A 12,376-nucleotide genomic window follows, 5' to 3' on the forward strand; every position below is an offset into this window, starting at 1 on the left:
GAAAACAACCAGATCTTCGGCCGGCTTTTCCAATTATTGATTTTGCCATAACGTGAGACGCTACTCCTGGCACATCTCTCCATATTTTCCCTTTCGTTTACCCCTTCTTTCAATTTCCTCCAGTCGCAACTCACTTAAAAATCCGTTATGTCAATAGCTTCCCCCATCCAAATCTATTTTCCTTTCGCTCTTCGCAATTAAAAAATATCGACCATTTTCAAAACCGCTACGACGACCTCGCTTCTACAAAATTGCATATTATTTAAAATAAAAATCGCTGCTTACGTGATCGATTTAGAAAGAAAAATATCGCCTCTAATGTGTGTTTACGATGAGTTTCTCCGCTCGCCTGTGCTGTGTGCCCCACTTTGCCCCAACAGCTGTCAGGCGAGGGGATCTAGGGAACAGCTGGATGGTTCGGACAAATGAACCCCAGCACTGGACGTATTTTTTTAATAGTAAAAACGATAATTACAATATAATTAAATTATTACATTGTTCGATATCACTTTCCTTGCAATTGGCAAAAATAACGCGAAGACGTTATCGTGCAATAAAATCTGAATAGTATGTGCAAAAACACTTATAGTAGGTACACATGTAATGGAATAAGTACAACGAATTTAAGAATCACAAAGTTTGAGTGAAAGACAAGACGGCCCTCGCCGAAAGTGACCGAGAGTGTCTTTGTTTTTGTAAACTATAGATAAATTCATAAGCACCATTTTCCCGTAAGAACTTGTTCCTAATGTATAAATTGCGCGACTAAAGAGGAAGTATTTGAGATTTAGGCTTCGAGACCAGGCACTAAATCAACGAAAGTAATCTAAGTTTCGACGGATCGACTAACTAAAGTGTCTTGGAAGAACCGAAACGGACATGTTGGTGTTGATTTAGTGATGCACGGTGTGTAGATTTCGGCATGTTCTTTCGCACGATCGTTGTGAGAAGCGTCGGTTAATTGGACTCCTTGTGCTATTGTTGATTTGGTAAATGCGTACGGTCTGACAGATTTGCGACGTTGTTAATTAGCGAAAAACCGTGCCAAAACCTGCACCGGATCTGGTGCGTCTCATTAACATTTATTCTTGTCTATAACTAATCACGTGGGTAGAAAAATACAAAATCTTAAAATTTAAGGTCGATGGCGACAAAATTTGCTTATGAATAAATAAGCCAGTTATAAATAGTTCTACTGCGGTCGGGCCGCAAAGGAAGACGGATCGTCGTGTTGCGGCCCGACCGCCCTACGCTCTGACGTCATAAATGCCTTAAATGAAGAACTGTAACAACGACAACAATGACAACAACACTGTAAATTGTAAAATCTCGTCGTGATTCGTGTGACATCCTTAAAGCTCAGAACCGAAGCACAGCTTGACGAAAAATTTTGTAACGACCGAGCGGGCACTCGAACTCTCACTATCATTGCGTCATGGACTCCTCCTTCAGCTACGATATACCTAATGAACGACACCGATAATAATCTATCAATACGTGTTTAATCAGCCTTTTCTTTGATTCTGTCGAAACGGGTGCGCCAGTTGTCGCGCAGTCCGTCGAATTTCGTCTTCCACTAGGAGGCCTTGTGCTTCTTCTTGGGATCGCGTCGGCGCTCCGCCTCCGTGCTTACCAATATCTTCAGGTCCTTGTAGTCCAGCTGCAAGTACCATTCAAACACTGTTATGCGCCCCCACGGAGTCGACAGTGCCATCGCCAATAATTTCGCCCACATCTGCACAGGCAACGAAAATTACCGCTACTGTCGTCTACGGCCGACAGGGCCCGATACGCTACACCTGCACCCCAAACTAAACTAGAGTTAGTGATCATTGTCGAGGTTATGGTCGGAAGCGACCCCGCGCCAACCCTACACACTGTTAAGGATGTTAAATGTTGGTGACTGCGCCTACCAAGCAGATGTGATTGAAATTAGTGACCCAGCTCCCGACGACCACTCACCAGCATCTCGTCGTCGGGGATCCGCGACAGCAGGTCCATCACCTCGTTGTTCGGCACCGAGTGCGGCCGCAGGATGCGGCGCAGGAACTTGTTGGTGCCCCAAAGCATCAGCAGGTACCGGATCGGGATCAGATACAGGACGATGGCGCCGGCGAACAGGAGGCTGATCGCTATCCAGGACAAATACGGAACGGTGAAGTTGAAGGTGCTGCAAGTGACGAGTTGGAGTTAAAACTTTCGGAAGTGTCTGTCGAGGTACTTTTTTACGCTTTCCAGGAGCGAGGCGATACGGCCTATCGCGTTCTGCACGCTCTGGGTCACTTCCTGGATTGCCTGCAGTCTCTCCTTCAAGCTCTTCTTCTCTTCCTGCAAACGAAAATTCACAGTGAAACACTGTCGCGTCATAAATCAATAAAAATAAAATATTTCGAAGTCGTTGAAGCTTGTCTTGTAACGATTTGAGTGGGTTAAGAACTTAGGAAACCATCTCGGTGATTTCTTTCCTTTGGGTTAATTGAGTTGCGCTCGGTGAAGACGCAAACTTCGTTAGTTCCATTATCTTTCCGTCCGGTGCTTGCGCCCTGTAACTCTGTTACTACCTTCTCCTTGTCGTCGTCGTCGTCGTCATCTATGTCCGAATCGGCGGTCTCGTCCCAGGGAATGGCGCTGGGACCGGCGAGAATCCCCACGATGTACTGTTTCAGAAAGATCAGGAGCCCCGCGACCGGCAACATCCACGGCTGGAAGTAATAGCACAGCACCAAGAAGACGACCAACGCCGCGAAACTCTGTATTTTGGACTCCCACTCGAAACAGTTCCTAAAAGAATAATTTTAACAGGCCTCATCTCGCCAGATTTACGACTCAATTACTGGAAGATCTTGCCGAACTCGTAAAAATACATAATGAAAACCTTCAGTCTCAACACGTTCCTCACGAACACCTGCCGCTTGAACTTCACCTCGCTCTGCATGTACTTCTCCTCTCTGGGATTGAGCGTTCTGATGCACGCCCTGATCGGGTTCCACTCGAGTCGCATCTCGAGCAAGATCTGGGGGTTGTTCCCTTTGGCGCGGCTCCTCAGCTTTCTGTCTTTCAGCGCGTACCATCTCTTCTCGCCGTTTCGGATTCTCAACAGCGGGATCATCACCCTACCCAGGAACTCCACTTTGTGGTCGCGGTCCTCGTCGAAGACCGTCACGTCGAGGACGTTGTTGATGTCTTTCACGTTGAAGGTGAATATCTTTTGCCAGGAGGGCGAGAGGGTTTTGTATTCGGTTTGCGTTTGTAAGCGGGCGTTTCCCAGTTCGAGGACGCAAAAGGGGTCGCTTTTTCCACCCAGGTCCGCCGCGGTCAACCCCGACGCCCGGTACACTTTCACAGTCAAGTGGCCCACGTCTTTGATGTTCTGGAAGGTGCGGTGCCACACCTACAAAGTTTAATTAGTTTCCCTGCATGTGGGCACGAAGGGCGAAAGCGCAAAGGGCGCACGGCAAATAATTACACAGCAGAAGGAAAAACAAAATACAAACGTTAAATCAGATACAGATATTTTGAAGAATTTAGGTCGCATTTTCGGTGGGTTTTTCCGAAATTAAAAAAAAAAATTAATCCTACAATGTTTTTGTGCTTCCGGGAGTGACAGTGCTACTTTAGGTCCTTTTTTCAAAGACCAGAGTGTCATTTTTGCTCCCAAAGAATCAAAAATTGAAAATTCTAAAGGCCTAAAGTTAAAATAAACAAGGTGTTGCCATGACAACTGTCTAATCAAGTAAATGTCAAATCGAATGAAATTTTTATTGGAGATCGAACCTATTTGTATTTTTCTTGATTTTGTGGACAAAAATTGTTCCGTGGCCTCTTCGGCGGCCTTATCTGTAGTACAATTTCCGAATTTACTCATTTTCTCCGATTATTATTAATTACAATTAAAACAAATCTAAAATGGTGAATTTTGTTGACAGCGTTGCTATGGTGATATTCATTCCACAGCATTCGTCATGAAACTCAAATAATTTTCTGCTGTCAAAATCACAAGATTTTACTTCTTTTCGATAAATTATCAGCAATTATCAGCCCGTTAATCGTCACTTTACTCTCTTGCCAAGCATTGAACCAGCACCTGTTACATTATGTTGGCAAAAAATAAAATTTTACTAAATCTAGTGTTGGTGAATTTATTATTGTCCGATCGCCTACGCTGACGCTGTCAACTGTCATTCTTAAAAATGTCATGCGAAATACGCAAACTCAAGTATGACCCTTGAAATTTGAATTTAACTCATTTTCCATGTTCCCACTTTTTGCAGAACTTGTTCCCGGTGTACTTAATCGCCCTGTGCCCTTTGCGAAACCCAATTTACGTATCGATCTGCGATGTGCTCCCTCTCGCGCGGATTCTCCTCGTAGGTGGTCAGATCTGATATGGTCTCGGAGGCGGTGGTCCCGCTGATGGTCAAGAGCAGATGCAAGGAGCCGGCGCCGTCTTCCAGTTGTTGCCACAAGCTGTGAGTCTTTTCCCGTTCCAATCTCGTCAAATCGATGACGCACCTAAAGCTCTGCCGTTAATAACGCGAAACGATCGTCGCGAAAACCGTCTTGCCTCCCAATAAAATCATCCCTGGACCTGTCCTTATCCCACGCGGTGATTTCCAGCTGTTGATCCCCGTCGTCGTACAGATGCAGGTCGAACTGTTCCAACCACCTGGGATTCAACGATCTCCACACTATTCTACTTTTGTACTTTTCGTTGCCTAATCTGGAACGTGACGGGGATAGGAGAGACTCTCGGGGGTGTCGCGGCGTCTTACCTAAATTTTACGTAAGGATCCGACGTTCCCGTCTCGGGATCGCAGGCTAACAAATTTTTACCTTCTACGAGAGCTATTGTCACTACCGAACTCCATATTTGCGATTTCAGTCGTTTGTTTACGTCCGCGATTCTACTGTTTTTTTGGTAGTACTGAAAGATAAAACGTTAAAGAATTATTCAGGGGTTGTTTTATCCCCTTTGATCCGTGACGTTTATCAGACGAGCAACGCCACAACATAATTGCCTCCTCACATGGAAATTAATTAACAATATATTAATTTAACGCTTGAGCCAATCAAAGCGGAAATGGGGCGAACAAAGCAATGGTTTATTTGATTTAGAAAATTGTTTGTAGTTTTACTGTGAAAATTAATATGTAAATTAATGGACGGCTATTTGGAGATGGTCCACATACAAATCAGTACCGCCATTACATTATTCGGGGTCGATTTATTTTCCATATAGATGAGATTCTTCGACGATAATTTAGGAGGGCCCTTCGTTCACATCTACGAGAAATAAATGTTTTATTGTGTGTTCAATACAGCGATATGATGGTCCAATTTGCGCTTCATTGTTGTTTAAAAAATATATAAATTGCCATTTTCAGACAAAGCATCACAATTTACCGTACAGAATCTTTTAAAATGAATAAACCTTGCAGAGATTTTCTTTCGTGGCACTCTATCGACGTAAAATGTTGAAAGCTCGATTGAATGGAAGCTTTCGCGGCTCGAATGGAAAATATACGAAAACAGAAATGAGAAATAAATTACGTTTGGAGTCCAATACATATTTACACACACAAAAGCTCAGAAACAACAAAAATATTGTAGACTGAAGTCCCGATACCACTAAAATATTTTACATTTGAGACTGTAAAAAATTCTAAATAATAGTTATTTGTATATCAAGGCCGCGAAATCATTCTTTAATATACTGAGAGAAAAATTGTCGCCGAGGCCGCTTAAGACCGAGGCAAGACAATCTCGAGGATGTTAATTTAAGGATTACGCGGCCAACATTTTTTGTGCAACCGAAAATTTGTAATTATTATACAACGAACAAGCAAAAACGCCAGTTTACATGGAAACTCTGATTTGTATCAAATATTAAAATGACCTTTACTTTAACGGTTCTCGTTAAAAGCAACGGCCGCGAAATTGGATTTCGCGGCTTGTTTTAGGTACGCGAAGTGCTCCTTTCACGTACGGTTGCACAAAAATGAAATTTATTTTGTTTCGTGAATCTGGTCGGCACTGTCCAAATTGTGATTTTGTTTTTAGACCATCACAAGATACTGAAATGTATTCTGATTATTGTGTCACGTTCATTTTTGAAATCAGACGTGTCCGTTTGGTGTAAATCACATTTTCTAGAACTCTGCTTTCATATGTCCCACGTCCGACTAGATTTGGGATAAGGGGTGAATCATAAACTAGACACAAAGCTTTCTGCATCATTCAGTGTTATCTCTGAGAGAAGCTCATCTAAATAATCTCTGCGACCGGTGCTTTTAAATCTTTGAGACTGAAAGCAGAACAAATCTGCGAGTGAAATGCCGAGTTGGACGATTGAATCCTTCAATCATTCTCGAGGATTCGTTAAGGACCAAAGTAAATACGGAATTCATTTTATTTTCGTTTTGAATATTCATCTGACCCTTTTGCGGCGCGGAAAAATCGCATTTACGGATTACTATGCAAATTAGCCGCTTCGACTCTCGACGAAGTTCTAATCGAGCCCTTCCATAAAATGCGATGTTTATTTTTCCAGACGGAAAAATCTCGAGTAAATTTACTCACTTTATAAATGCGCGAATCTGGCGGTCGCTCTAGGGGCGGTCTTTAATCGAGGTTTTGTTCTTGATAAAAAATGGAAACGCGTGCATGGAGTTGCTCTTTAGCTTATTTACAATGCAAACCGCCCACGGTTCGCTTACACAGAAAGGCTGTTCGATATACATTAAATAAAATCGATGAGTTCACTTTTAGCGAGCCACATCCATTTATATTTTAATTCCTTCGTATAAATCAGCGGAATTGGGACACGCGCGCCGTTCACTATTTATCACCCCTAGTATTCGGGGGGTGCATGCGTTTCCTTTTGTTCGTCAAAGCGCGGCGAGGGGTCGACATCAAGGCTAATTGTGATCACCTGTTCTTTGTCCTCTTGGCTCTTGGGGTAGAGGGTGACAGTCATGACAACCTCCCCCAGGGGCGCTTCCGGCCTGTCGGGATCCTGAAGGGCAAGAGTGACATCCGTTGGCCGACCCAGATCCAGAGAGGTCAGGTCCAGCGTCGCTGACCCCATGAAGTCGTCCTTAAAAGGAGAGACATTGTCACGTTGTTGGTGTCGATTTTTTATACAGGGTGTTTAAAAAATGCCGCGCTAAAATTATTGTACGGTGTTCAGAAGCACTTGGTAGGTAAGGGAAAAATATTTTAAAAAATTTTGGTCTTCATTTCTCTGCACAGCACAGTTTTGTGTTCCGTTGTTAGTTGTAATTATTATTACTAAATAACACCCAAAATGCAATTGAATCTCTGCGGTCTTTATTTATGCAAAAATCGATTAAACTATTGCAATTTTTTAAAGGTAGCTACTGGTAAGTGTACGCATTTGCCAAATTTACCATAAAAGAAACCTTCATCCACGTATAAATTTAACATCAAGAATTTTTTAAATATTTTTCCCTCACTTACCAGATGATTCTGAACACTGTACTATAGTTTTAGTGGGGTATTTTTTAAACACCCTGTATATTGACTCACTTGAAGCCCCCAGTCGTAGTCGAACACTTTCAGCTGAATTGGGAGAAATGGATCCTCGATGGGCACCGTGAAGCTCTCGTCCCATGTTGGATTCAGATCTCTGTAGACGGTTCGCGATTTGTAGATTAATCGCCCACCACATTTGAATTTCACGTAGGGATCGCTCAGACCTAAAAAAATTTACGTTGTAATCTGGGAAAATCCAGGGGCCGGCTTACAAATTTGAACAGGTATCGGGCCCGGATTACCAGATTAATGCCAAATATACACGCAAGCAGGGCGAAATTTTGCCGCTTCAGGTGTTAAAGCAGACAACGGATTACATTAACCAACGGGAATTTGCTGTTACGCAGTTTTTCACCTACTAAATTTTGTGTCAATGGAACAAATGTGGATGAAAATTAGCCCTCTTCGGGGCCAAACTTTTAATTTCACATAAATTGCGGCGTGCTTTATGAAATGAGTTTATTTTCAGAGAAATATTCGCTCAGTGAACAGATTTAAGAATTTATAGATATTAAATATAACGAGCGTTAAAAAAATTGTGGTCAAGTAGCCTGGTGTGCTTGCTTTTGTTTCCGTTAACGTATGGGGTAGCTCCATCAGATGTCAAAAATCATTTATTCAACGAACAAGCAGTGATGTGAATTATTCCTTTTACAAAAAAAAAAAAAAACAGTTCGTTTCAGAACTAACCAACAACACTAATATGATAAAGTGAGGTTATGTATCAGAAGGAAATGTCAAAGTATACCAACTAAAAACCAACCTGCGTTTGTGATAGAAAAACACGGCCTCCTTGACCAGATAATTTTTTGAACGCTCGTTAGAACCTATTTTTTTTTAAATATACTATTTTTAATACAGTAATTATAACACCATTAATGGCTGGACTAGGTAGGGGAAGCCGGAGCGCAATAAGCTTCGACATTTGAATAATTATAAAAACTGGTACCTACTCGTGGTTCATTCAAATATTTTTATTTACCAAAAAAAAGGAATCAGTTTGCAATACAGAATTTCTATCAACTTTTTTTGCAGTTTTCTCTGTTTTTCAAAAATTCTTTTTTTTATCGGCAAGAAATTTCAACTTTTTCTTAACGATTTAGACATTGTAGAACTTTCTCAAACTCCTACGAGATATTTTTCCAGTAAAAAATTTAAAAACACTTATTTTCTCTGTTCTTAATTTGGATATATTTTGAGGGAGACGCTGAAAAACTTATTCGAAGTTCGAAGATATTAAGATTGTCTTGGTGTCTCTGGAATACAAAGGACAATCACGAATAGGTATAAATGAGATAATATGATTCATGAATACATCAAAAGTAAATAAAGTAAATTTATTACTTAAGCTTTACGAGATAATGAGTCTAACCAAATGTCAACAATGTTATGGAATTGGACACCAAGAAAGCAAACAGAAACAGTAGTAGTAATCATTTCAGAAGCACATCACATAACTAATGTCATTCGTGTTTAACGGCGGGAAATTCAAACTTTACACTGTTCCAAATTGTTTACTTTTCTCAACGCCTACTCAGCCCAGGTTTTCTTTTAAACGCATGATATAATTAATTAATTTAATGTTGCATAAATGTTATTAATATACAGTGTACTTACCTATTTTGTTTATTTAGTAAAAAAAGCATTTTATAAATAAACATACCAACCGCTCTACCCACAAGGAAAACATTAGGTGCAATTTTGATGTTTACCCAATTTCGACGCTTTCCTCTAAACCATTTTCCGCTCAAAATCCCTAATTTGCTCACCGTGCAAAATTCACTTAAACCGTTTTCCTGCAAAGCATTTTCGCGAGGCGTCGAAACTTTAGCGATGTTTCAAGTGCACCAGAGCTGCGTCGATAATTCTATTTTTAAAATCTGTATCTCTGAGTTCATCGGAAAAATATCAAATGCTCCGATCGCTCCCCTAAAATTGAGTTAAAAATCCCGATCGGTCCCAACCCCACCTGCAACCCTTGCTGAATCAAAATCTCGTTAAATATTATCCATTCGAGTGTTCTGTCGGTGACGTTGCATCATCTCCATCGAACCCTGCACCGACCGAGCCTCTTCCAGTAATTAACAGCGGCCGCCAAATTAAATCAATCATCACAGTATCAGTCCCTCGGGAGCTTATGACACTTCAACCCACGCCCAGCCACCGCCCTCTCACGATAATTAAATGAAAACGGTCTAATTACCCCGACATGATATTAATTAAATCGGTTATGTTTTCGACCGGCGCATCCACCAAATATCGACCCTAGACGAGCTTCTAACTGCTAATTTGAATTAATCGAGACGGGTCGCATTGTTCGCTCAAGTCCTTGCAAGGATCAGATGTCGACGGTGAAAAGGACGATTAGATTTTTTGACGAATGAAAGGAAGGAGCGACCACGGTTGCGTTATTTGTATTATCTTGTTACCGAGAGGCTCTCCGTCGAAATTGAATAAGTCGGGAAGGCGATACCAAGCGGGGACCATTCTGAAGATGGCTCTTCTCTCTGCTCCGGTTATTTAGTCGAATTAAGTTTTCAAAAGCATTAGATGGAAGCCGACCCCACGAGATCTTGCGGTCCTTTTAATATTCCAGCACGTTGAAAACCATCCAGAATGTAAAAGTTTTCGCCAAATCGGATAATGCGATACGTGATTCCCAGACAAAACTAATGCAGAGAGATTTGCTTTTGAAACATTGACGTCTACAAATATTTGCCGTTGTGCAAGGAGGACGTGATCACTGAAAACGACTGGAGGTGATAAAGCGCCACAAAGGAATCAGACCCACCGAACGATTTTTCTTTTCACCGCGGAATTTATTATCACTTGGGGGAACCACTCAAATTACGATTAATTTGAAATTTTGTCGGTGATTTTCCGTCTACCGAATTTAAAATCTTTCGTGCCGATATTGGGGAAGTAATTTTGAGCGATTGCTGGCGCATCATTATTTGCTAGTTCCAGTTACGTGAAAATAATGCGGAAGAGATCGATCGAGGCGAATCCATCACGGCGAACGACTCCAAAAACCTGGATCTGGTACTGACGTGCAACGTTATCCTGGAGTATGAATATGTTAAATCAATTTTGCAACAGCGAACAAGCGGAGAATGTGGAACGGAAAAAATGACACTCATGAAACACAAAAACAGAATAAAATGGAAATGGTTTAATAACCAGATCTTATACAGCCGAGATTGTATTTGTTGTGGACATTTATTCTCGCCTTAAAAAGTGCAAATACAAGGTGATTCACCAGTAATAATTAGCCTAACAAAATTGTGATGCAACCAACAATACATGTCCCCACAGTTTTTTAGTTTGTGTCTGTATAAAGACTGCAGCTAAATTATTTGCAAATAATTTATTACGCCCCTGATTAAAACATGACGTCCAAGCTGGAAACATCATCAAAACCTTTAATCTTTCTCGGTGCGAGACGTAAAAAAATAATTAAAAACGGGCTAATTGAACCTTCACGGCGTCCCAGGATAATTTCGAATTTTCGCTGTCATTAATCTCGGCACGCTTAAATATTAATTAGGATTTTTTTCTCGTGATCACGTTGTAATCTTTAACGACGCGTCGTAATAAAACTGCCATTATTGAACGTTTAATCAGATTTCACGTCTTCGAGACGAGCTTTAATAACCGTCGAGCATACTTACCGAATCGTGATTGAATTAATAAAGTTTAATTTGTTCGAAGCGAGAGTGAATCATACGCGGATCAGACAAACGGTAAATCGGCGACGAAAAGCTCAAGGCAAATCTGACTCGAATTGAATTTAGCCGAACTGAATTTTTATTCGAAGTTACACATTTTGGCGTGACGGTTATTAATGATCTGTCAAATTTGTCTGGCTTTGGAGAGCAATTTTTAAATGAGAATTAAAAAGAATCCCCGTTTGTCCTGTTTCGGAAAACTAATTTCACTCGTTTCCACTTTTATGGGATCTGTACATTTTCAACTGGTCGAAATTGCATCGAATTGACAATGAGGCATAAGTGAAGTTTGTTAAATTAGTTCGATTAATAGTGTGACAAACACACCAATGACAAGGTCGATGCAGACCGAGTCATTGCCAGTTGCACAATTTATTTATTAATGAAATAAAAAAACATATTGTTACGTGTACGCTTGTGTGCGTCAAAGCCGTAAGAAAATGCAACCAACAAACGCTGAAAAAGCGCGATTTGTAAGCAGTTTCGTGTTTAACAAATGTCTTTCGTGTTATTTATATCATATAAGCGATTCGTTGTTTATTGAAATTTCTTCTAATTTTAAAAATCGGTTGTATCTCTCACGAGAAAAACATTCAACGAATTTTTTTGTTTACTTAAACGTAAGGAGGTCAAGTGTCATTTTCCAATTTGTTTTACACAGACAAAATTACAAATATCGAAATCTAGTTCATCGTTTAGGCGGTGAGTTTTAACAGCTCGTGCTCTCTTTTCGACAAGGTATTTGAGTGTTTCTTGGATCAATTAGTTCCGCTGCCGCAATTATTCTTAATTAAAAAAAATCTGAGAAAAGACAATCCTCAATTCGTCTCAAAAAGACTGACCATCCGTAACTGGATTCGTTGTTATCCTTGTAGAGGAAAGTTTCTACTGAAACTGAGAGCATAATTCTAGGTGCTTTTATGGATGAATTAATTGTGTTATAATAAGCGTTAAGTGAATAACGCAAGTATTGAATACGCTAAATAAAAACTGGATCGGTTCAAGTCTGCTTCAGCAGTTCTCTAAAGAAAATAATTTAAGCTCCGAGAAAAATTCTTTTGTTATAAATTAGTAATGAAGCATGCATTAAAATT

General features: G+C 40.7%; 1 protein-coding gene across 8 annotated transcripts in view; it reads right to left on the reverse strand.

Annotated features, from left to right (window-relative positions):
- Nucleotides 1-438: 438 nt before the first annotated feature.
- Nucleotides 439-12,376, reverse strand: part of Mctp (multiple C2 domain and transmembrane region protein) — a 43,829-nt gene continuing 31,891 nt past the window's right edge. For 7 of the 8 annotated variants that reach the window (XM_069038997.1, XM_069038996.1, XM_069039000.1 and 4 more), the window contains 10 exons: nt 7,549-7,718; nt 6,932-7,096; nt 4,773-4,924; nt 4,565-4,720; nt 4,326-4,512; nt 2,835-3,391; nt 2,562-2,781; nt 2,222-2,328; nt 1,963-2,170; nt 439-1,735 (listed from right to left, as the gene is read on the reverse strand). In XM_069038997.1, the coding sequence (XP_068895098.1) occupies nt 1,577-1,735; nt 1,963-2,170; nt 2,222-2,328; nt 2,562-2,781; nt 2,835-3,391; nt 4,326-4,512; nt 4,565-4,720; nt 4,773-4,924; nt 6,932-7,096; nt 7,549-7,718 (2,081 nt within the window). In that variant the 3' untranslated portion in view covers nt 439-1,576. The remainder of the gene's footprint in view (nt 1,736-1,962; nt 2,171-2,221; nt 2,329-2,561; nt 2,782-2,834; nt 3,392-4,325; nt 4,513-4,564; nt 4,721-4,772; nt 4,925-6,931; nt 7,097-7,548; nt 7,719-12,376) is intronic. The other variant, XM_069038999.1, reaches the window with a different exon arrangement.

Source organism: Tenebrio molitor, chromosome 2 (assembly GCF_963966145.1).
Source record: "Tenebrio molitor chromosome 2, icTenMoli1.1, whole genome shotgun sequence".
Taxonomy (NCBI): Eukaryota; Metazoa; Arthropoda; class Insecta; order Coleoptera; family Tenebrionidae; genus Tenebrio; species Tenebrio molitor.